General features: G+C 38.1%; 1 protein-coding gene across 2 annotated transcripts; it reads right to left on the bottom strand.

Moving 5' to 3' along the window:
- Window positions 1-278: 278 nt before the first annotated feature.
- LOC139963120 (palmitoleoyl-protein carboxylesterase notum1-like) lies at window positions 279-21,965 on the bottom strand. 2 transcript variants are annotated; one of them, XM_071963652.1, is made up of 15 exons: window positions 21,120-21,965; window positions 10,397-10,759; window positions 9,338-9,387; window positions 8,737-8,823; window positions 7,834-7,894; window positions 7,512-7,570; window positions 6,811-6,913; window positions 5,900-6,094; window positions 5,217-5,317; window positions 4,419-4,557; window positions 3,958-4,005; window positions 3,278-3,420; window positions 2,733-2,870; window positions 1,927-2,202; window positions 279-1,090 (listed from the first exon to the last, which is right to left on the bottom strand). In XM_071963652.1, the coding sequence occupies exons 2-15, from the start codon at window positions 10,744-10,746 to the stop codon at window positions 933-935; spliced, it is 1,908 nt and encodes a 635-aa protein (XP_071819753.1). In that variant the 5' UTR covers window positions 10,747-10,759; window positions 21,120-21,965; the 3' UTR covers window positions 279-932. The 2 variants fall into 2 exon arrangements, with proteins under 2 accessions (XP_071819753.1, XP_071819754.1); XM_071963653.1 differs by lacking the exon at window positions 21,120-21,965 and adding an exon at window positions 15,554-15,710.
- Between the last annotated feature and the right edge of the window lie 4,669 nt (window positions 21,966-26,634).

A 26,634-nucleotide genomic window follows, 5' to 3' on the forward strand; every position in this document is an offset into this window, starting at 1 on the left:
AGTAAATTCTAATATATAATGGTCATTGTCAAGGACCACCCACACCACTCTACACCCATGTAGAGAAATCCTAGATCCAACAACCATAGATAAGACAACGCGTTTATGTCAAAATGTGCTTATACCAATCTTGACCAAGGCACTTAGGTGTAACTTGTAAGATAAAAATATGAATCCACGTACTTCTTAATAAGACAACTGGTTGGATTGTGTTATATTTAAAAATACTAAACCAGGTGACCAAGATACTTGGTACCGATGGCCATCTTTGAAGTATTTCTAAAGGTACCTTGTCTACCTCATATTTGAGGAAGGGGAGAGGGGAGGGGGGGGGGGGAGATATGTCATGATATAGTTTATTTCCATTAACACATTACAAGGAAAGATTTTCAAATTATTAAGCTCATTTTCCATGGCTTGGTTTCTTTGTAATAAATTTTTGTCATAGGCACGTCACATTTTGTCTAACAAAACAAATACGAAGCAACCCATACTACATGTCTTGAGAAAAGCGATATTGGTAATAGTAAAATGTGCTAAGAAGTTTTCAAATTAATATGCTTGTAATCAGAAAAGCACGAATGAAAATCAAGTGACAATTCTTAAAGTTATTTCTCGTTTGTTTCCTATGTACAATTTGATTAATAATAAATTATCCTCTTTTTTTAATTTGAAAAGGATAACAGCTAAGGTCCTCTCGCACCTTATTTTATATTTCTGCCGTTTTTAACTTCAGGTTAGGTCTTAAAACCTCCTTTTTGAAAGGAATAAAAATTGTACATCCCACTTGTTCACATTGTGTGCAACGTCACTTCCTGTTCGTTGTGTATCTGTCTGTTTGTATATATTTGTATGTGGAATTTCTTTCTTTCAAGTGTCTGTTTTTCTTCATGTGGAATATATCATGATACAGGATGTTGGTAGATACCCTATCATCCACTATTCCTTCTGGAACTCGACGCCAGAAGTTCCATTGCCTCGTTGGGATCTATCATCGCCAGAACTCTTTGATCAAGGCCTAACTCATCTGCTAGGGCACTAAGATCCATCCCTGCTAACCTTAGAAAGTACAAAAATTCCATTTCTTCACCTGTTGATGAAAAAACAAAACATGTACAAATGCATTATCTGGGACTTGGAAGGGAGAACGTGAGGCAAAGCAAATGGAGGTGTACATGGGGATTTGGAGGGTTGGTGTGGGATTGGGAGGGGTGGTAGTTCTGAGTAAATATCTTTGATCAACGTAAACGTAAAACTAAAATTGCGAATTTTCTATTAACTGTATCATGCACTGCCATCCCCACCCCTCCATCCCTCCCCTCCGGCTCTCCCATTTCCCTTTCTTATAAGGTTAGGCTATTACCGTTATTTTCCTTGTATCCTTCATTCTATCAATTGATTCGTGATTACAATTAAAATTACTAATTAGATCACATATTCACAAAGCCCTGTCTACCTCTTACTGGTTACCCACCCCTCTTTACCCTCCCCCTCCCTCCTTAACCAGAATGATTAAATCTGCCTATCTGTAGACGTATTTATTGGTTTAGGACAGGTAGGGTTACAATGAGGACACGTTGCATGTTGAACCCCTTACCTTCTCCCTCCTCCCTTCCCCTTCCCCTTCCCCCTCCCCGTACCTTTCCCTACACACCCTTGTCCTCCCCTCTCCCCTCCCCTCCCTTGCCCCTTTCTTGACCATTTTCTTTCTTTTTTTTGACCATAATTATTAAATTTGCTAACCTGTACACGTATTACTTGGTTTAGGACAGGTAGGGTTACAATGAGGACACGTTACATGGTCAACCCCTTCCCTTCTCCCTCCTCCCTTCCCCTCCCCGTCTCTTCCCCTACACACCCTTGTCCTCCCCTCTCCCCTTCCCTTTCCCCTCCTCTTTCTTGACCATAATGATTGAATCTGCTAACCTGTAGACGTATTAATTGGTTTAGGACAGGTAGGGTTGCAATGAGGACACGTTGCATGGTCAACCAACTTATTTTGGCACCTCTTCGGCTTTCTGCGGGTTGGCCTGGTTACCGTGGCAACCTCCTCAGTCGAATCTCTTACTGTCGTGCTACCAACGTTCGTGCTACCAACGTTAACTGGTTCATCTCCCTGGAGACTGATTTCACTCTCCACCTCATCGCTACTTTCAGCCTTTTTCCTCTTATTTTTCTTACGTGTCCTCCTTTCCGTTGACCCTGATGAAGTAAATGAAATTGAAAGCCGTAAAATACATGAATAATAATAATAATAAAAATTATGGTCTGTAAAAATCGCAATGTTGATATATTCAAAGTTAAATTAAATACAAAAGTGTATTCACCTGATACTAAAAAATGATGAAAAAAAATTCTAAGTTAACAATATTTTTATTAATTAATAAATAAAATTTAATTTATCATTCATTAATAATAAAAAAACAAAAGAATAAACTTCATAAATCATTCATAACTAATTGAAGTTTCTTTTCCTGAGACTTCTTGCGATGAATCGTGGTATAATTTTGAAAATACTGTTTCGAGTTTACTAAAGCATTGTTACCGATTGGTGATTAATCATTATCAAACTATGATTGCATCACTTAAGTGAACAAAAATTAATGAATAATTAATTACTCTCATTAGACTCTCGATCCCCTCTTAAATTTTTGTTTAATATTACTAATCAATCAGTTTCATTTAAAAATAAGAAACAAAGCAAAAAGATGTTTTTATAAATCTTGACTGACCTGTACTTCTTTGACGTCTTCTCCTCTTGTTTCTGGGTGGTTCACTCTCCGGTTCGAAGCTAGCGATATCTCTGAACTGAGAGGTTGCAGCCAACGAGTCGACCATAGGTATGTTAATAATTTCATCGTTCTCTTCATCTGTTTAAATTAATCGAAATAATATTGATTGTGTATCAGTAACGTCTACAGAGATGAACGAATAGCCCCCCCCCCCTTCCCCACACACTCCTCCACCCCGCAGAAGGCTGGATAAAAATACGAAACAGATAGATCGCCAATTTGAGAAAGAATATGAGAATTTGAAAACAATAAAATAGTAATAAATATGTTGTGTGAGTAGAACGAATAACTCTGAATCCTAATTCCTGATTCCCTTGACAAATCTTCCAAAATATGAAATTTTAATTTGTCTCATATATCATTATAGTAGCCTTTTATCATATATGTGTCCCTTCAGGATCATCATACGAAAAGCAGACGCGAGTTTTAAGTAATAATTCGATGGGTACAAGGTAGTCCATTGGAATGGAGTTTGCGTGACTTACGCTGTAAACTCCCTGCTGTTGTTGGTAACTCTTGCGAACTTGGTGGGTCTGTCTCCTGCCGTGTAATCCTATCCGTTGATTTCAACCAACACTGTATGCTACGAGATAACTTTGTGTTCCTAACCTGAACTTGTGCCCAGGTGCTGCAAATTTAAAATAATAAATTAACAAAAATGAAACATAAAACCATGAAAAAAATGGATCCACGGTGTTGATATGTTTACAAATTTATTTACGGTCACGCTTAATGAAGCTTCTTTGAGGGACAGAGAATCAGGAATTACCTCAAAATATTGGCTCATGTCCAAACTACCGTCCCTAAAATAAAGTGTGGGTTACATAACCCCGTCTTCTAACTCAATCTTCAATAATAATTCAAATGACTGACATTCATAACCAAACTTATTATAAGATTTTTTCCACTGGGCCCAAATGGCACAAAAGGCCCCCGTCATATGAATAGTAAATCGATGGGTTTGATGACCCACTGTAGGCAACCCCGTTGACTAAAATAATGGGTTCAATGTCACACATCCAAACCTACGCCCTAGCCTCGGTCAATCGAAAGTTTAATGTCATTCAAGTCATAACGTGTGAATCATTCAATAACCCACTTAGCCACCCACCATACCCCAGGCATGTTGAAATTGTAATCGATGGTTTCAATGTTACCGTCCTACCTTTGTAATAACACCATATGAGCATAGCATGCCGGAGCAAACACTGTGCTGTGGGAAGAAAAAGAAAATGAAGAAAATATTATTGGATCGGATCAATTAAAATGAACCATTATAAATAAGGTCAGTTGTAGGTTACTGTTTTTATTTTATTTTTTTATTGTTAATTTGAAAAACAAAATAATATGATCAATCTTTGCTAAATTTTCAAACATAAAACAAGGGTATGTGTTCCACATTTTGTCCCTCCCTTTAAATCCAGAGGCAATGCACAGCCAGTATTTTTTCATGCGCATGTCTCTTTCGTAGTTCCAGGTTAGGTCAAGTAACACAAACACAATGAGTCAAGTTTACACGTTTTGTACCATATACAAATGAAGGTAAAAATTCCAAACAGGCATGATATAGTAAGTATGAGAAAAAAATAAGGACTAGGCATATTAGTTGATTACGTCATTACTTACGTGGCATTACGTAATGATACTCGTGTCAACCGACCAATCTTTTGCATATAGTTCCAGTGCCTGATCTCTCTCGGTGGTCCACCCATCCCTATCGTTAACTGTGCTTCGTCGTATAACCACTGGAATATAAACACTGGCGCTGAGTTGGAAGAAAGAGTTTAAATAAAAGTAGTAGGTCGTTTTGATAAAACTGTTATAGTTAGACCTTACTTTAGTCCTTCGTTTGCCTCCCCCAGCCCCTCTATCCTACCTCCCCTCACTCCACGCTCTCCCGTCCCTTTTCCCGCCTCACCCCCTCACCCCACACCAGCCCCCCCCCCCACGTTACGTTATACTTCATGGTCACTTGTGTTCATCCTTCAACGAGTGTTTTTTTTTTACGTGACCAACCGAAGCGGTAACGTCACGGCCTAACGACAATGGAAAGACAAAACCAACCAATACTAAACCCAACCTAACCTAACCTCACTCTCCCTGACCCATGAAACGTGCTATACAGAGACACATACCGGTCCCGATCGTAGTGTCACAAAGGCCCCCGACCCCGCCCAAAAAACAGACAGTTCCCGAAAAGTCGACGAAAACTTGTTTCAACATGCAACCTCAAATCCGTGTTCACTGCCTACAGGACTTCCTTCAAAGATTATTTTACTGCCATCCAGACTCGAAGTACTTTCCCCACATGGAGAGACATAATTGTCTTTAGCTACAGTGATATTTGAAATTAGAAATACATCTTCCTATATGAACCCGTAATGTGACAAAATGAAACAGGAACTAACTGTAAAAACAACTTACATTTTAATGTCTCGTGTATTCTGAACCCAAAGAAGCATTTCCAGCTTTGTGTTTGACCATAGACCTCGGTACAGGCCCGGGGTGTGTAACTTCTCCAGAGTCTGGTGAGAGAAGAAACAAAGAGACTTGTAAACAAAATACTAATTACGAAGTTGTAAACAACTTGACTGAAAAGAACATCCAAATCGATAATCCCTCAGCATACATGCAGTAACGTATCGACTATATACAAATACATTTGGGTTACGTCACTTTTATGCTGGAAGAGAGTCGGCTACACTTATCTCAGACCCTAGTGGTCCTGTTTATTATATAGAGTGAATACATATATTTGTTGTTAGAGTCGTTGGGTGGGGTGGAGTGGAGGAGGGACGGGTTAGAGTGGGTCGACCAGAAATGTGGGTTACTCACAAGAAAGTGCTCGCCACTACTTCATTTTAACAATATTCGTTAACGGTGTCACGTGCTATATTGTTTACTTGACATCGTGAAGTGGCACGTGACACACCTTCCTTGCACACCACACGTGTGTATAGAATATTATGAACCTCTTCAAAATTACGCTTCGGATAACTTAAAAAGAGATATCTGACAACAAGCAAAATGTACATTTTCTCAAAGAAACAGATCTCTCGTGAACAAACAAAACAAAAACAGACTCAAGAATTAAAAAAAGAACTTACTTTGAGCCTCGTTTGATGGAGAGAGACGGATTACAGAACAAGAAATCCGAGCAGTCCTCTGTCGGTGAGTCTAGGGAATCGGTCTCCAAGAACCATCCGGAATCTGCCAATCCTCTCACTGAGGCTGAACTACCTGCAGCCTCCATTAAATCAGCAACACGATCGATGTTCAGTAAGACGCCAGTACCTCCAGCACTGCGGGTATGTAATGATAAGGGTCCGTTGTGTTTATATATTATACATATATTGTAAACCAGGGGTAAGCAACTTTTTTGAAAGAACGGGCCAGATACAAGGGGTGAAAAATTGACTGGGCCGCACCTAACCATCGACCTGCTGTTGATTTCAAACCTTTGATTCAGAGGACTTTCAAGCAATAGGTGTGTATACTTAATCTGTATTCAAAAAACATAATGTCAATACAGTACAGTTGATAATTAATGGGGATAGTAGGCCTACCTGACAGCATCATTAGTGCCGATAATTTCTAAGCAGCTAGCTCGTTTTTTTTGTGATGAATAAAAATAGATTTATTTATTTTTTATTTTCCTTGAGACATCTCACGGGCCGTACAAAAATCACTGGCGGGCCGCATGTGGCCCGCGGGCCGTAAGTTGCCCACCCCCTGTTGTAGACGTTACAACACGTGCGATACGAACATTTTACAATGTCACTTCATTGTATTTATTTCACACCAAAAAAATTCTAAAATCTTTGCAACAACAAAATGGCGTAAAGTGGAATAGACCAGAGATTCTTGAGTTGGACGAATTTCCATCGGTAAAGTATAGTTTATAACAAGAATAGAGTCGGAATCTTTATCAGTTATGACTTGCGTTTTCAGTCACATTTCCAGCAGATTTCGGCGACTAAACAGTACTATATATATGTAAAGTACAATGTTTGATTACCTGCTTCCCGCCAATACCACTTGCTTGGCATCTAAAATTCCTGCCGTCATGAGTTCTTTTATCACTTCTTCCAAGATCAAAGCTCCCATGAAAGCATAGCTTCCTGAAAGTGAGAAATCGATCGATCGATTGATTGGTTAATTGATTGATCGATCGATCAGGATGTGAGTTATCACTTTTAGTTCGGCTTAGTGCATATCACTGCATATCACTAAAGCGAACCCATTCAAATTCAATTAAAGAATTCGGTTTTTCTTTTCGAATTTGCCCTTAAACCCTATATTTGTAGGTCGCTGTAAACAACACAATTAAAGCAAGTTAATATAGTACCTACTCAAAAATAAATACCAAACAATTATGGAGTGGCCCATGTATGCCTCTATTGGTCACAATTACATGGTAGGACCTCCGGATTCTCAAAAGAACGAGTGCATTAAGTTGAAGAGATTTGATCCCCTTGTATCTTTCTCGCATAGCGTACTAGCTATAGTGAATACCTGCTAAACAGCAACACATTCAAACGAAACCCCCAATATTTTCGACAAAGAAAGGAGAAAAACAATACCTTAATCTATAGTCTATAGACTACGATGCAGTTTTACTGCAAACAGTTTATGACTCCTAACACCCCCCCATACCCAACCCCTCTCTTTCAACTACCCGCACGCACCCCTTTAGTTACCAACTGACTCATGTCTTACCTGATTCATCTGCAGTTACCGTTCCACTCCAAACATCACTAGAGCAGTAGGGAACGTACCTGAAAAACAAAGAGAAAAAACATCAGAAATGCTCTGAGTATACATATTGTAATTATTCTCTTATAATTAGGAAATACCTCGTTTACAATATCACTCACTGTCATGGTCGACTGGCGATAACTTCAGCCGATCGTGACCAAAGAAGACCTATATAATTAGACTGCTGGCATGATGAACGAAGCCAGGTTTAATTTCCATATATAACACATCCTTCATGTGATGGGTAAATCAATGTTAATAGAACATACGCAAACATACTTACACAACATTGGCCTTCCACCAAACAGGATTCTCTTCCGGGTCGGCCGATAGTATACCCGTTCCTTTAAGAACAAAACAAATTAGGCTGAATTTTAGGGTTCAAAATTACCAAATTACTGATAAACATATACCTTGTAGCAAAAAAGATTAGTATCTTTCAATTCCATTCAGATATTTTTAATTAAATTTGCGAGTATGCTTCTACTGTCAATAAATCAGCTTTAATAATGTTTGGAATTGTATTACGGTTAAATTCATATATACAACCAAAACAATAATGTTTATACATTATACAATGTCTTGAGATATGTCGAAATGGCTTTCGTGATTTCATTCGTGCAATGAAAAGAAACAATATAAATATACTCTTGAGGAATCAAGATACCGTTCTCCTCAGGCCCCACTTCCGTCACTCACACTCACCCCCCCCCCCCACTCCCCTCTTGGCTGCAAGCTGTTCCCAATCTTCATTTAAAGTTTTCGTTTACAGTTGATCATCAACCCAAGTGGAACATGATTTCTGGTTGACTAAATAGCGACCTCTACTTGATGATAGGAAAGCGGTATGTATGAATGTGTTTTAGATCCTCCTGCAAGCAGGAACTCGCGAAGAAGCCATCATTGGCTTATCAAAGCCGCAAGCTGATCGAAGTCAGTCTCTTAGATTCATATGTAAAGTCCATGATTATGAATTGTCGATTGTCAACAACTCTGTAACTGGACGACATATATTAATCTTGAAGTGACTCGAACTGGGGACCTTATGATTGGAAGGCACCTGCGTTAGCCACTGAGCTAACACTCCTTGAGGATAGCTTGTTCAAATGACATGATGCCCCCCCCCCCTCTCTCTCCTCCCCGTCCCTTGTTATAAATTATTCACCACAGTACATCCGTGACTCACCTATTTTCTTTTTAGGCCAATTTCGCGAACTCTTTAGTCGACTTTCTCTGTGAGTGCAACCAGCGTTGCTAAAACAGAACGAACCTCCTGAACAATGTAAAAACATGAGTGACAAGAATGAGGAGGTTATAATAGAAAGATAAACCATGGGTTACATTATTCAAAATAAGGTAATTATGACTCAAAAACATATTGCTAAGTTCGTATGCTAAAATCGATCGTTCACTAAACCAAGTTATTACCGATCCGGTGGAAAGGACAAACTAACCCTACCCAATCACCATTAGTCTTTATGATTTACTTGCGATGAACACCTTTCTCAAATAGGTGTGTTAAGTATTTTCCTATTTCGAGGTTAACAAGGTTAAAGACGATTGTTGACAATTAAAACTGGTAAACCTTGTTAACTCCCAAATAGGAAAAGTCCAAACTTGGAATGACCTATTCTACTTAGAAGTACATTGTTATGGGATCATCTTATGAGGCAAAACACAATGAGGTTGTTTTATATCATTTTCCAAAAGCATTTATATCAGTTTCTTTACTTATTGTAAAACACGCAAGACTATCAGTATATGATATTAAAAAATATGATATTTACCTTCTAAGTATATCAGCCATTTCTTACTGCCAGACTTGCGTAAATAGAAACTGTAAATCAATAACAAGTTTAATTATAACGTGAGATATAAATACAACCGCAGGAGATAAATCAAGCTCCCCATCCCTTCCCTTCTTAAATTGTTAATTTTTTAGCACGTTTCCCGTGTCTTGCATTGCTGACATTTTCCGATGTTTTCTTAACTCACAGTTATTTAGGTAGGAATTGCAATTAACAAATACGAACATCAATAACCGCCACCCCCCCCCCGCCCCACACCAACTCTCAATGCCCACTCCTTACCAACGTGCAACAGTAAATAATGACAGAAGGTTGATCACATAACCGTTCATAATTATTCTGGAGATTTTTTTTGGAATCAGTTCTATTTCGTTGGGCGTGGAGAGGGGGGGGGGGGTGTGCAGTCTAACGGTTAACCTGGAAGAGAATAAGTCGACACAGTTTAGAAATAAAACTACCATTAAACAGAATGGATACTTCGAAGATTTATTCACTATATTTAAGTATATTTCTGCTCAGCGTCCAGTGTTTTCATCAAGTGTCTTTGCTAACTACAATCATTATAACACCAGGGCCAATATACATCAAAATCGAAGTGCAGGAATTTTGGATACAAAATAATCCATTGCAAAGCTCTAGAGGGGTGAACTGAAGGGTACATGCATGGCTAAATATCCTACTGCTTGGAAAAGAGAGGTACGGGTACACCATCTTCCTCCACTCACCATCCCCACCTACCAACCTCCCACTCAGCGCCCCATTCTCCTCCCACACATCCATCTTTCACACCGCTATTTCTCTGAAATATGCATCAGCAATTAATAAATCATCAGTTATAATTGAACAAACAATCCATTTCGTGGTAAAGGTATATACCATGGAGATAGTATACTCTGACCTCGTATAATACTTTCATGTAAATGTTTTCCTACGTATGATTGATTGTTAGGTCATTTCACTTCCGGTCTCATTCATGTTGCACCAGTGGGTATGACGTCATAACATGTAAACGTATGATACATCATACAATGAACTCACCCAGCAGGAGACCTGTCATTACAAGTCACTGTCCGGTTTCTAATGTGAAATAAAGATAGTTGGTACTGAGGGTCGAATTCACAAGTCTGTAAAGCCGAAGCCAAATCCTTAATTCGCGCCATTAGGTCGTCTGGATCTCCACCCAACTTGTTCAAGTCGAGGACGTATTCATTCTCTGACGGAGATGATGAGGCCGGTTGGAAAGATAGTTGCCTAGGATACATCGCGGAACTAGTCCAAGGCACGATGAAGGCAACCAAGGAAGATAACAACAAATTACGTAACAAACTGCTAGATGAAATACGCATCGGTACTCCACGGAAAACTTCTCGTTTGGCCATGATTAGCATCTCTCTTGCTTATCTAAATATAGGTAAATCAGATTGCGAAAAATGAAACAAAATTATGTTACCCAAGTTAACTTACTTTACTGCAATCAACAAATGAATCCTAAAAACGGCTCGTAACAGCTCGTTAAACTGGCACAAGAGATATCATGAATGAATTAAGAGAAAACAATTGTGAAAATTAGTCCAGCATTGTTCTGTGTATAGTGACCATCAAGTGCTGGATTGTCAACTGACACGATGGGGTTAACAACCCTGGGAACCGAGAAGGCCAATGCATCTATATTTGACTTTTATACAGCAATATGTTAGGTCTTTCTGTTACGATATTTTGGGGTCAAAATAAATATATATATATTTATTTTAAGACGACCAGTGGTATCATAGCGAATTAGTAGTGAAAGAATGAAATGGTTTACAGTGAAACATGCACCTTTATTCACTTCAGAGAATAATTAATTTTTGACAGAATCTAACATCAACACACCTTGCAAAAGCGGATTTTGAATGGACCACTATTATAAACTGATCTCCAAAAGGTTAGGCTGTGTTTTATGTTTCACGAGCAACATGGTCACTTCTAACAAATTGAGGATCAATTTATAGTAGTGATCCATTTGATATATATATGCATTCTTGATTTCACAATTGGTATATATATATATATATATATATATATATATATATATATATATATATATATATATATATATATATAATCAACTCTATATGCTATCGCAAAAACGTGAAGATCATATTCTAGATATATGAGAAGTCCATTCTGCAAACATTTCCAGGTATTTTCGACCAAATATTTCACCGCAAATAAATTCCGTACGTCAGTAAGTGGTTGTTGGTTATTCCCTCGTGAGTTTGGCGATTCCCTCTTTGACGGGTTCGTTCAAATGTGACGGTGATACGTCGTGACATGTTTGCTAATGGCTAATTAGCCCCAGCCCATAACCTTGTCTCGTGTCGCATTTCTTGTAAAATGACGTTTACGTTTCAACTTTCCGCAACGGAATATTTTAGGTCCATTAATTTCTATTTTTAGGAGTTTGGTCGGGTTGTCTTGTTCTCGCAGTAGGGATGGAGGGGGGCTATCGACACAGCTGACGTTGAATGGAATGTTAACCGTGGCGCCGAGTCTATATGAATTTAATATTATCGCAGGGGATATATTGCTCACATTGTATGATAAATATATCTAGATAAAGAACGTTTAACACAAACCGAGTGTTCCGGGATTAGCCTATGTCATGTTGTAAACATTATCCGTACATGATTGTGGCAAAGGCAAATAGTTTAGTCCATTGGAAATGTTCGGGAACTATAACCATTTGTTTGTTTATAGTTGTTTTAATTTGTTTCATCTGTGCAAGTGCGTGTCGCACTTCTGTAGGTAAAATCAAGTGATATGAAAGTTTAAAAAAAAAGGTTTTCAAAATTATTTTTGAACTTCCTTTAATCACATGTAACATTTGACCTCCCTCAAATACGATCAGCGTTGTTTACACGGCAGGTAAAGCATTGGTTATGTCATACATTGGATGCTGTGTAAAGCGCGTATAATGAAATGCAGGCTACCATTGAGATTTTTCTATACTATACTGTAATATTGTGCGTAAAGATGTGGAACTACAAGTGAATATTGCAAAGATTAAATTAACGATATGGGTCAACAGAAGTAAGAGGATAAAATTGCATTACATCCTTTCCAAAGGCAAAAGTAAATAAATACATAAAAATAGGATAAAAGAAGAATATGAATCTGAAGGGACATGACCCCTGACCCTTGTTATCCAACGCCCATACAGTAGATGCTAGTAATTATAGTCCCTAATACATACAAAGTACATGGGGTCGTTTTTAATGGGATTTCATGTTTGTAAATACTGGTCTTTATTAGGGAAACTGAAGGGTAAGAAAGATTTCATTATGATCTCACGTGGTTTTGACGTTGAAGGTCACCGGACTTGGTTGGGGGTAACAATTCCACTGATGTTACAGAACCAAAAGACGTTATTTAATTACATTTTTTTTGGAAAGATTTGTGTCAGAAGTCATTTTAGCTAACACTCTCTGGGGTTTTACGCTCTCCATATTTTGGCGGTTAATATAATTTTTAAAACAAATTGGCTCTCTATTTCAATGTTTTTGGAGAAAGATTGGTCAAGTGACTCCGCACACTTTGAAAAAGTCAAGTACAAAGGTCAACAGTGTAGCCCCTCAAATATGCTAGAAACACAAATCTGGTCACTCATGTTCAAAGTGCAAAGAGCATTTTTGCCAACCTCAGCGCATTACGCACCTCTTTCGGTGATCTTAAAGTATACCTTTAGACACAAAATTAAGTTTGATGTGTTGCAGGCACACGCTATCAATGCATCTTGCATTTCGATACCATATTTTTGAGATATGAGCCATTAAACATCTCAATCTCATCAAATACAGTGACTGGACTATTAAGTCTAACACGCACAGAGCGACAGAGAGAGACCAGTTCCACAGATGTGGCACAAAACTCAATAGAAATCTATTCATAGAATATAATGGCGCCAATGTGTCGAATGTCATCTCTGTTATTTATATGAATCAAGTTAATACAACATGATAAGACTGAGTTATTAGAATTAATATGCCAAAAATATGAATTAAAATTAACATCCAGAACTGTATTAAGGAGCCGATTTAGCATATTTTAAAGTTATTATATTGAAACATTACTCGCTTTCAAAAATGTTCTTAGTTTCCGTTGACATATCAAAGACAAACACCACTCTCGATAAATTTATCCTTTAACACTCCTGAATGTCTGGAAATTATATTGAGAATCGGAAACTTACGAAAGATACTTTTGATTTTTTTTTTAATTTGACAAAAAAAATGTTTAATATATTTTAGAAACAAGCTGAGACAATGTTTGATCGACATATGTGTATTACAATATGTGTGTCTATGTGTATTACTTATCTGTATTTTCAATATGTATTCACAACAACACAGTAAAGCTATATACAAAATAGTTATGTATCTACCAAGGGGACAACATCGTATACCAGCGCAAACTAAAGAATATAAACAAGATCAAATAATGCTTGGACAAAACCAGGGATAATTACGTACAGACAGACCGATGGGGGTGCGACCCCGCTGTCTATCACCTCGTTACGCGGTCAGGGCCATTTCGAGATCTGATGAGATTCTTTATAATGTCGGTATCCTTTAAAGATCTCACGAAAGTGAGAAATGTGATCACCCGTTGATGATGACTGACAAAGAAAATTGAAGGTCACCGGGGATCCCTTCCTTAGTTGACACCTTAACTATACTCATCTTCACCCCAACAAAATATAAAAAATAAAGTGGGTGAATATCTCGCTATTAAGTTTTTTTTTCAGTCAACCCTAATAAGATATATATAAGAATCAACTTTCTCTGTAAACGTCCCCCCCCCCCTTCTCATTTAGGGTTGGATTAATTAATAAATCCATATCATTGAGACCGTACAAAATGGGTGAATTTTAATATGCTCACGGACGATGTACAGTACATTACAGATTCGAATTTTGTTACGAACTTCTGAAATTCTGAAAAAAATCCACGTTTTTCATTTTTATTTATGATACATGTTAATCGATGTATCTCATATACATATATCCTTTTCAACAGAGTGACATATTAAACTCGCTGATTGGTTTAAATACTTGTGACGTCATTAGCAAACTAGATGGTAACAATTTTATGAGGAAAAATTTAGTTGTGTATCATTACATACACAAGCAACTGATTTCTGGTGGAGGTCATTTGTCTGAAGGAGAACATAAAAAGATACGCCAGCCCCCCCCCCCCCGACCCACACCCAAACCCACCGTCCAGCTTCTTAATTTAAACCTATAATACAGTCGAGTGTTTGAAATATGATACATATTTTATACTATTCGATACTAAAATACAAAACAATACATGTCATTGGCTTCAGTATTTTTTTTTTCAAAGTTTGAAGTAAAAGTAGAGAAAAAAATGTGATTCATAATAATATCAGGAAATGTTTCGGCGCCAAAAATGTCGAGTACCGAATGAGATCATTCAAAATAATATCTTGTTTAATAACATTCTTTTAGTGAAAATATTTATCACTGGATATGGATGAATTGTAATCTTACTTAGAGAGTAAACCCTACAAGATTTTGTCAAATTGAGGACCAATTGCAAATAAGTTTTCTATAAATAATTATATTTATATCTTTAATGTTATCGATATATGGTCATGTCAAGTTCACCCCTTGAAACGTAGCAAAAACAACGAAGGAGAAATACTTATTAAAAATAATCTAGAAGGAATATATATAGGCTATAGGAACCTTTTAAGAGTCTACAAAATATTAGAAATCAGGGAGCTTAAAGTTGCAAGCACCCCATTTTGTCGGCACTTTCTGACAATAAGCGGACAAATGACATCAATAATATTTCTAAGTATAGAAATTTCACACGTTTGTGCAATATATCCATTTACCCCATCCCCAATCAGAATAAACTCTTTTTTTTAATTAATATTAATTAATTTTCTCAATTTAGCTTTGAATAACTTTTCATCTAGTCTATAAAGTTGTTATGAAAACCGATAAAAAGGTAACAACAGCCAATAAATTTATTTTATTCTTTTAACTTTTAATTGTGGCAGAAAATATTTTGATACCAATTAAGAAATTTGAGTCTTAAGGTGGGAAGCAATTTTCACGTTTTTACTTTTATTGATAAGCCGATCTGTTGGTGGCGGCGTTTTACTATCTTTTTTATGATACGTTACCTTAGATGATTATCTCTCGCACAAAATAGAAAGTTACAGCCCCCGCTCGAAGCTAGAAAAGCAGCTAAAAATGTCACACTATTTCTCGAAATCTGAGCGCCCTTGTATCTACTTGTTGATCACTCCGTCCAGGCCCGATGTTTACAATGATCTAAAGAGGACTTCGATTGATATAAAGTCCAGCCACCGGTTAAAATCTTTCTAAGCACTAACACTTATGACAATAGAGTTCATCCAATTGGCAACAAATAATAGAATTGTCTTCCTTTTTGCCCTACTTCTATTTTTTTTTTCTTCTGAGGTATATAAGGAAACAGAGCCCAACTTGAATGGACTCGCTTAAACCAAACAATGAAGGGGTAACAATGGCACTGTAACGCCACACCAGGCCCACTCATAGATGTCACTATCTGAAACATCAAAGCACTTTTCGCCGACAATAACCCCCCCAAAAGATCACAACAAAAAAAGGCAATTAGCCAGGACAAAACGGTGTCCTTTGATGAGATATACTTCTGTCACCCTCTTCAAGTAGGTTCTTCAGACACTTTCCGATAAATTGGGATGAAATGCATTTAACACTTTAAGTCAAAAGGAAAATCTTTGCCGATACAATGATAGAAAGGGAAGAAGTGTTTAGTCGACGGCAAAGTTCTTTCAAGAGGTAAACAAATCCAGAAGGAGTATATACCACGGCCCGTTTGGGATATGATTTTTATCTCACAGAAAGAGTGAGAGAGGGTGGGGGGGGGGGGGGGTTGGTTGAGGACAAAAGTTATACTGAAAAGTTTTGAAAGAATTTAATAGAGTGGGTTGTGAGTGTGAGATTCTCAACCTTCGGGGTATTGTGACTTGTTTTTTCTCTTTTTTTTCTTTTTGCGTCTCATGGATTAGGGAATCTTTTGTAACTTTCAAGTATCCATGAACTGTGTCAATTCTGTCGGATAGACTGAAATTGTGAGCTTAATCGGAGACAAGAAACCTTTGATAAGTAAACAAAATAGATAATTACGAATCATCTTGTCTCCTAATTAGCTTTGGTTACTTTTTTATTATTATTTAGTTGTTTTTTTTTTGATCGGTGAATTCGGGTTGAGATCAAAGGTTTACCCGTGACAGTTGGCTTCGCGAGACCGAGCATTGCGGCATTCTTTGGCTTGCTTTTCGTTTTTCTATTACCTGTTTTCTTGTTGTTGGTAGATACCGGTAGTAAAAAAGGAGGATTTCGGCGGCGTGTAAAAAATACTATGCTTTGTCTTCGATTGCTCTCGGTTGCCAGGTAGATTAAAGAAAATATTTGGGATGGGAAACAAAAAACAAAATGATTGTTTGAAGATCAATTACCAATACCTTGTTGTTCATTGAAGAATTTTACGGTTAAACTTGCTGACCTTTACAACCTTCGCATTTCAAGTTGGAAAACAAAAGTCAGGTAAGTACTTCCAAGTTGGCGCAGGAAAATTAATGCGAACGAACAGCGGCGAAACGGTTAACTTAGAAGGTGTGTGGGGGGGGCGGGGATTGGATGGCCCCTTAAACGAGCAACCATTTGCTTATTTTACCACCTTAGGGCGATGGGATTCGGTTATACCATATCTTCTTGAAAATATCGAACCTGTCACTTTCTAATGCAATATGTCGTTAGCACTTTTGTAGGCTCGACACCCCTAAGCTTTTGGGATCCCGGACTTCGCCCATCTCAACCTCTATCGTCATCACTGATAAGTACGACGGTATGAGGACTGATGGGTGGGGGGGGGTGTTGTTTAGTGATAAATGTTGGAGGCGGGACTGTATGATCACGACAGAGACACGAGGAAGGAGTTAAGGTTTCCACGTTCCTGTATACAACAGTAACAGCTACTTTAGTGACGGAGGGTTGGGGGAGGGAAGCCTGCAGGTTAGCAAAAGCTAAAAATAAAGCAGACTGTGATCTTTCTGCGATATTTACTTATATTTTGTAGACCTATTCACGTGTTGATAAGGTACCTTTGATGCAATAAAACAAAACGGAATAAACATAATTGAATCCATGTGTATGCTGCTCCTAATGCGAGCGAACGTGCACTCGCATCGTGACATACAGACAAGATTCTGCTGGACTAACCATATATACTACATGATAGGCTGTAAATGTAGGCTGCAAAGTGCAAGGTCACCGTAAGTGTGAATAAATTCACTTGATCGTGTCGAACTCGAAATTCTAGACGTGATACACCGATAACATGCTGTGAGACCATAGCTTTGCCTGTACTGATATCTAACCAAATAATCACTCATGAAGGACTGGCTGAATTGCAACATTATATAAAACGGCTGACCGACAGAGGCTTCATCGGGCGTGACGTCATTAGCATAGGTCACCGTACTACTTGAAATGTCAAGATGTTATAAAGTGTAGCTAGAAACGAGATTACAGAGTTGATACAATTCCAAATCATCAAGCGCAATTTGCACAATATGTAACTGAGAAAAAATATTTAAAAGTTAACGCATGCTCATAAGTTAATTAATAAATTAATGCAATGTCATAGTTACACATTGAAAAAAATCTTTCGTTTTGCTTCATCTTTACTCTATTGTTTTGACATTGGATTACAATGTCACAATATAAAAACGAATTTATGGTATGTTCATATTGTGATGCATCCCAATTTTGAATTACAAAAATAGATGCAAAATTGTGAAAAAGCAAGTTTTGGCAATTTGCATCTATGACATCATGACTGTTTACTTCAGGTTGACTTTGGTACAAACTGTGACAATTTCAAACCTTCAAAACCCCACCCTCCCCAAAAACCCTCCCCTCCCCCACCCCTCCCCACCTGGACATTGATCCCTAATTCCCTGCTTGATCTGCCCTCTGAAAATGTTATCCTAAGCATAAACGCCATTATTAGTTTGTGACGTCAGAAGACTCACGAAAGAAGTTTTCAATCTAAACCCTCTCACTTCAGATTGAAGTTTTCAATCGAAGACAATCTAGAAGGTATTATACAAAGAAATAAAACAACTTGCTTATAGTTGTGAGTCGTGCCTGACTGTAGTTTCAACAATAATCCCACAATCTTTCATTCTGTTCCCCTTTTTTTTTGGTCGTCTTTTTCTTCTTCTTCTTCTTATTTTTTTTTGGGATAGTTGATATTGGCGACAAGGGTTCCACTTCCCACAGACATATATGTTTCCATTTTATTAGCTTTGTAAATCTGGAACAAAAGCACGATTCGAATGGATTGTTCGAATTTTGAATAAGAGACTATACAATCGACGGCACTTGCTTTGAAGGGAGAGCCAATGTCAAAATATTTACATTGCGTCTTCAATGAACTGAACAGAACAGCATTTCAAGGAACGGTAGCCAACGTAGAATGGAATGCTAGGAATTTAATCTGGTACTGAAAAGCCTGTCCAATGGAATTGCTCGGTTTTACATTGAAAGTGCTCAAAATCCCACCTCTTTTCCTGTTGGTTCAACCCAACCTGGACGAAGATCATTATGTTGCATTACACTCCCACCCCCTTGCCCTCCTCCTCCCCCTACCACTTCCTTCACAACCTCCATCCCCATTCACGCGCCCCATCCGTCCACAGATATCACATCCAGACCAAGATCCATATACTTCCCTGTCGAGGACTTCGGTCAGGTAGTTCGGCTTACGGTTACATGGAAAAGTATGATTTGTGTACGCACATGATATATGAGTATATATTTTTGGAAACCTTATAAGTTTCATAGAGTGGTAGTTTCTTCTGAGATTAGACTGCGCAAGTGATGACGTCATTGGTGGTAGGTAGTATGCCTGTGCTTGAGATATTGGAGTCTTGAAGTACATAAAAGCAACTGATTGACTGATTTTTGCCCTTTAATTATATTTCAAAATAGTTTTGTAAATATTTCCCGTCACCCTTGAGCCTACATTTCGCTTCTTGAAATGACCACAGTTCAATAGCTAATCAACGGAACTCTTGGTTGTCATGGAGATTATGTAAAATATCACAGAGTACAAATGTCCCGAAGCTATACGCTACAGAGACAGTGCATTGACACAGAAGCTTCGGATCCGTTTTAAAATACAACTTATGATATAACTACGATATATAAACACTGAGGTTTAAAATGTGAACACCCTTGAAATTAACATTCCATGTCTTGGAGAAGGAAGGTTCTGAAATCTTTGGGGATGGGCGCAGAGAGCCAACGGGTTTTGGTGACCCTTCCCCAGAAGAATTGGTGTGGGTGCCTAACCAGTGATTTTAGCAACCTAGTTTTTTTTTTCATAGTAGGGGCTACGTGTGATTATTCAATACTATATTTTCAATGGGGAATGTACATCACCCAACCCCTTTTCAACCCCAGTGAACAAAATATTTAAAGTTGTGACACGCACAAAAGTGCGCGTAGACCTCATTACATACATAATTAATTGCCTGACTATACCTCACAATGCATCATTTGTACGTATAATTGTTTAACCTCTTCTGGGGGAAATCCCCCAGACCCCCGCCCGAATTGTGAGTCGACTCCAAGGGACACTCCGCCCCCTGTTTGAACTCCTGGATCCGCTCAAACACACAAAAGGGGGAGTAAGTGATCACCAAAGTTACTAAAAATGCCAAAACGTCTCACAAAATCTCGCAAGCTTACAACAAATCATTTCTAACATTATTTGACCATTTATAATTGTGGAACTTTGTACTACTAAGTTATGATAGCAATATGCACCCAATTTCGACAGGGCCGTACCTCTCTGAATTTCGGTACCCTCGGGCAAGTTTTACTATGTCGTCTGGACCTTAATAGACCTCACTGACCCTGCAGTCATTTGGAATATGAGGGCCGGTTGTAGTATATATGACTTGAGAGGCTCAATTCAGTTTTCAAACAGTGTCGAGTGTATTTGTAACTTAGAAAACTTATTGAAGAAAATACGATATTACTACTTTCTTTCCGTTATGGCTTATGTTTTCTGTATATTATTACAACGCATTTGAAACCATTATTGTGATGTTAGAGAGAATTAACCGTGAAACGTTAAATTAGTCGTTAAATTGTAATAGACTAGTAATCATTCTTGGTCTGATGAAATGAAAAAGAGAGGGAAAATATTCGATAAATAATGCCAGTCCATCTTGAAGAAGAAGCTAATACTTATAAATTCCATCAAACATCCACCAAACGTGAACAAAACGTCTTGGGTTTTTTTAAAGGGCGAGTGAATGGGGGGGGGGTATATTTAGTTCACAATAACCACGTTTGTGTCACCCTTCCAATTGTTGCCGTATCTAATGACCTATAAGACTGATTTATATCTTGTTGTATTTTTGTCTCCTTTGTTTCATTTTTGGATACTTTGCTAGATTTGAAAACGAAATTTACTCAAGAATACCTTCCCATTGGCCTAGAAAATGTAAATAAGATCACTATAGAAGCAATTGCTGTTTGGTTGCTCGTTGTTTTCAAGCCCCAAACTTGTTGTCAAAGGCAAACGTTACTTTCATATAGTAAAGAATGAAAAAACTAAAACAAACATAAGCTAAGAAGAGACATGGAGAGAAAGAGACTTACCTGAAATATTAAAATACTTTTCTTCTTTGTGGTTTCTCCCCCAAAAATGTCGTTTTTCAAAATATCATCTGTATCCAAGTATTTCTTAATACTGGTTTTCTTCTGTGACTTAACTTTCTCAGAAGTGAAAAGTCCTGACCGCTTTTCTACAGAAGAAACCGATCAACAGTTTTAGTCAACTTTGTCCAAGGGATTTGAAAAGAAAAAATTGAAATAACAAACACACAGACATACACGACAACGTTATCGAATCCGGCGTGCACAGACAGGTAAGGTGAAATAATTCTATGAATCAAATACTTCTGGTCATTGTTTCTGCTTTCACGACGAGTCTCTCATTGTCATGCCCGTTTGCTTCTTTTAAAGAGTTTTGTACAAAGTTGATATATATCGGGCAAAGCCGATTGATAAGTTCCGAGGGTTTGACAGTTTTCAGTGTTTAGTGAAAGGGCAACCAAGCACTTCTGATTGAAAACATTTCAATAATAGCAGTTATATATATTTATATTTTAAAAAGAAGAAGAAGGAGATGAGAGAAAGAAACTCGGCTATCCTTGTTGATGTAGATCAAGCTCCGCCTCTCAAATGTGAGTAGGTAGTTTATCCTGGTAAAGATAAGCTCCTCTTTGGTGTGTTACCGACAACTCTCGGCATTTAAGATCTTGATGTAAACAGATAGATACAGGGTTTATAACTACTTTAGTTCGGTCGGGTAGATCGGTTTGGACTATAACATTGATGGAAACAAAACTGAGTAATCACGTGCACGCGTAGAGTAAGTCTTAGAGATCGAGAGATGGACGTGTTCAACTAAGAATTAAAGGGAGGCTTTAAATTTCCCCCGGCTCTAACATTATAATGGAGATCACTCGAGACGTTTTCACGTTATGGCAAGATGGATTACTTGATCAGTAGTTTTTGCGTAAATGGGTGTGTGTTTGTGTGTCTGTGTCGTGGTGGTTAGAAGGTTAGGAGAGGTATTGGGTCGCGTAGTGGTTGTGGTCAGGGTAGGGTTGGGATTGGGGTTTTGGTTCGGGATAAGGGTTAGAGGTCAGGGGGTAGGGGCAGGGTAGGGTTAGGGATGAGGGTCGCGGAATATGATGTCTGTTCAACGTCAGGAGTCACGATTTGGAAGAGCGCATTCATATTGGGTTAGCAGTGACTACCGATTACGTAATAAATAGAGTTAGCTACTCGAAGTCCTTAACACCATCCTAATCCACCCCACTCGCTTCCCGACAACGCGATTTCTTTTCTCTGCTCTGTACTGTAAATTTGGTGTGTTGGTGGTGTAAGAGCTGGTGTCATGAAGGTAGTGTTGATGTGGTGTTGTCGTTACTGCTAGTTATTTTCATTGCAGAGAGGAGGATCATGGGAACAAATTATTATGTCGTAATGAGAATATGTAGTGGAAAGGAGACTTACATAGCTAACAAGAATTATCGAAACAATGTACAGTTTGATACAGAAATGTTTTAAATTACGTTAGGTGTGATGCAAATGTAGGCTTTACTATACACAAAACAAACATGCATGGTTAGCGGTATGTACTAACGTTACCCGTATATTACAAAATAAAGCTATGCAGTGGACTAAAATCAAAAATAAATTCAACTATTTGCACCTATAATGTCAAACTTTCGGAGTGAACCTTCGTCGACTTTCGCGTACCGGCTCTTTAAAACGTGTTACGTTCACGGGAGCTTCGTACGTAGCGACCCCGCCTCGCATCGGCTCTAATGGTCCGTGGGGGAGCCGAGCCGCCGCTGGTAGCTCGGAAAATCGTCGGCGAAGATCAGAGGAATGCTTGACAAGAACCATGGGTCGTGCTCAAGAGGCTTCGGTAGCTACCACTTCAAACGACTCAACAAATCTGTCCAACAAAGCCGGTGCACTTCCGATTTGACGGAGAAGTGTAAGGAACTGTTACTATGTTTCTCTCCCACGCTTCGTGAAAAACTGAATGGGGCTTGGCCCTTTAAAGGTGAAGTCGGGTAACAAAAATAAGTCAAAAAGTGGAAAGGCAAATTTATAAAACCTATGGAGCCGTTTGCAAATTTTGTCTACTGTTTTCATAATATTTTCAGTTCTCGAAGACATTTTTGTTGTTTTCAGAACATAAAGAACTACAGTACTCAAAATGGTGACCTTGTAATTGAACTAATTACTTCCCTTGTCCCCACAACATGCTTCACCCTAACCCAACCCCTCACCCAACGTACAACCTCCACCCCCCCGCCCACCTCCCCCAACTTCCGCGCCACCAACAACGAACGTGAATACAAAACATTAATATTGATTCCTTGTTTTTAGTGTTTGCAAGCATACGGACTCTACTGTGAAAATCTACTGTGCTTTCAAAAAACAAACTTTTTTTTTACACAATAACCGCATGCAATAAAACTAAGTTAAAAGGCACATTTTGTTGTTTCTTGGAAATGAATCTTGAGTAAACCTTTAATAATTAACTGTATTTTAATGAGATTATGAAAAGGAACAAATATCATGTTTGCTGAACCAAATGGCGGTTCCTTTAAATCACGTTATAACTATGTATGGGAACTAAATCGGTGTGGTTACTTGTGTCATATACTCATTGTAAATTCACCTGTGGAGTTCTAGAGCCTAAAGGCATAATTAGGCTTTTCGCCCTTCCGAACCACGTGATTTATGGCCAAGTCCACAACAAAACCATTCCGAAAAACTCATTATGCTGTCGAACCTTCCTTTTGGCATAATATTTTTTGCAGATAACAATCAACTTATGTAAAAAAAAAAAAATCAAAAAAAAATTGAAACGAATAATTCTGTCGTTGTCTTTTGGTTGAAATATCATATCATGTCATAAATATTAAACAGTTTTGTAAGGTATATAGAATCTGGAAGTTTATCTTTGATAGCCCACCCAACCCACACCTCCCGTCCGGTTGTACTTGTAATATGGATAGCTTATCCAGAGGGACAAGATTATGACTGAAGGTCGAAGAAGTGGGTTTGAAAGGTCGAAGAAGTGGGTTTGAAAGGTGGAGAGTCAATTCACTGGAATTCGCTTTAAATTAGGTCTAAAATTATAGGCTTACACGCACTGATGTTCTAATAACAAATTTGACGGTACCTTTTTGACTGGGTTGAAAAGCGCTGGGCGGCGGGAGGGAGGGGGGTTGGTTGGTTGTATAGGTGGGGCTTATGAGTCCCACCCCTGGATCCGCGCTTGTTTACCGCTACAATTGGCTCGATGATGAAAACAATAAACGTCATTGTGAGAATTTAGGTATAAACATGGTCCAAGAAAGACTGTTAGCCTATACTATCCGTGTCATCAGTAATATTCCACTGCACACGAACAATAACAACAACGACGGCAACCAAAACAAATAAACAAACGAAATCACTTAGATAATATAAATAATTGTGTATGATTATCAAAAATTTATGGAATGTTTCTAAAAGTGCATTAGCTTTTCAGTCTTTTTTGCTTTCCTTTTTTTCTTTCCTTATTTAAATTATGAAAACGTAAATGGTCAATATGGACATCCGTATACCTTATATTTTTCGACCCATCGCAATAATCCCGGTTGTGATGATATGCCGATACACAAGGAAACCCCGCGGTGTTGACAAGTAGTGTTCTACGAAACAGCCCATTAACTTGTTGGTTTTTGTAAATCTATTCGGCATTTAGCTTGTCAAGGATCGGCATTTTTCTTCTCGGACTTGACAGGGGATCAATAGATTTTAACAGTGACACACTTTGGAAAATGCGGTTATTGACAAGACGGCGAGGTGCTCGTGAAACGTCTTACCATGAATTAGAAACGACTGCTATTTCAAACCTTCCGCGGTCTCTCTTCAAAGTTTACTAATGAGTTAATGGACCCCCTTACCACCGTGTCGTCTGCATATACGACGAGATACTGAGACAAGGATCTTAGTCTTGACAGCATTGTTTGTCTGGTACTCTAGGACGTGAGAAAAAGGGGAAAAACACTGCCACAATTGGTAACCCAAGAAATAGACCCAAATAATACACGGGGGTGAAATAACCAGTTTTTATTGGCTAAGATTTATATGTTCTAAAAATGTGTTTAAACATTTTAACGTATATCTTTGATATAAATGATAACGTACAAAGGTTATATGTTTTTGGTAGAATTTTGAGGTTGAAAAAAAAACACTGGATAGGAACATTGATTTGTTGAACAAGAACCGAGAACTAGGAAGTTATTTCAACGGTCATAATTATGTAGGCTACACTGTAGATATGTACCGTCATTCCCTCTTGTGAACCCTGTATCACCACACCAAATTCAGAAACGAAGAGGATTGGGTTTTCTACGTTTCAGTAAGGCTCCCAAAAGCCGACTCACAGAGCAGGGAATGTATTATTGAATTTGAAACATTTTTTGTCATTTTCCTTTTGAATCAGTTGATATAGTTATACCCCACACTTAAATCATGAAGAATTAAACAGCTTCGACCAGCCCCGGTCGATTGTTATATTGATGGCAGAAATTAATGAAACAAACAAACGAAGTATATAGGCTAGGCTAGATATATCTATTACTTGGAAGTGTGTTTAGGTCTATATGCTAAATGTTAACGCTTGTTGCCGGCCGATAGTGCAGTAATAAGATCCTTTCCTAAGACTTTAACAATATTTTGTGACATTAATAGAACATTACACCAATGAAATGTCAGTTCAAAGGTACTTTTGTTAGCGAGACTATAACTATATGCTGTTGAAAATCAACTGCTGGGAATATAAAATAACTCAATTTAGATCGCGTTTATTGTATCCGATTGATCCCGTCAAAGACCCGTCAGTCCGTCTTTCTCACGTGTATACTACGGAGTACCTTCTACACCTGCTAGTAGAAGTCTGCGGCAGACAATTATTTAAAAAAATGATAAATATCTTGACTGATCCGAGAGTGGCCCCTCAAAAGTAGGATTTCTTCCAAAAATGAAAGAATTGATCTAACAGGTATAAACAGTCAATCCGCATTACGGGTACGTGGCTAGATGATGTCATTATGCATAGACTTGATTAAGTCTGCCAGGCTTAATATGTGTGATATAACACTGAAACTGTGAATATCCCAAACGGAATAAATATTTGTCTAAGCTGCTGTATGGTGAACTTAGTTGTTCACCACACAAGCTGACAAGAGTCTCTGTCACATCAGGGAGTAGTTATGGAACAACTCCCTGGTCACATTCAGCTATAACCTGGTAACAATAGCTTGCGATTGATTCGCCATTCATGAAAGCATGTGAACTGATAACACACTATATTAGTTGCAAGCCGCATGTGTTCAACATGAGTATCAACAATGAGCCTTATTCCAATACAATAATGTCATGAGACTTTACACTCAAATAGGTCGCATTACTCAATTCATAAATTGATATGAAACAGCAGCAGTCCTTAAACCCCATTGTTAAGTTTCTGATTCTTGCCTCTATCCATAGGAGGGCGACACGGTTTCACCCTTCGATAAATACCCTTTTAGTG

Source organism: Apostichopus japonicus, chromosome 21 (genome assembly GCF_037975245.1).
Source record: "Apostichopus japonicus isolate 1M-3 chromosome 21, ASM3797524v1, whole genome shotgun sequence".
Taxonomy (NCBI): Eukaryota; Metazoa; Echinodermata; class Holothuroidea; order Aspidochirotida; family Stichopodidae; genus Apostichopus; species Apostichopus japonicus.

Coding starts and splice junctions, on each gene's coding strand:
- LOC139963120 (XM_071963652.1), bottom strand. CDS start 10,746: ATGCTAATCATGGCCAAACGAGAAGTTTTCCGTGGAGTACCGATGCGT. Junction 6,095..6,810: donor GTGGTATTGGCGGGAAGCAG/GTAATCAAACAT, acceptor ACATACCCGCAG/TGCTGGAGGTACTGGCGTCT. Junction 1,091..1,926: donor ACCAATTAATACGTCTACAG/GTTAGCAGATTC, acceptor TTTCATCAACAG/GTGAAGAAATGGAATTTTTG.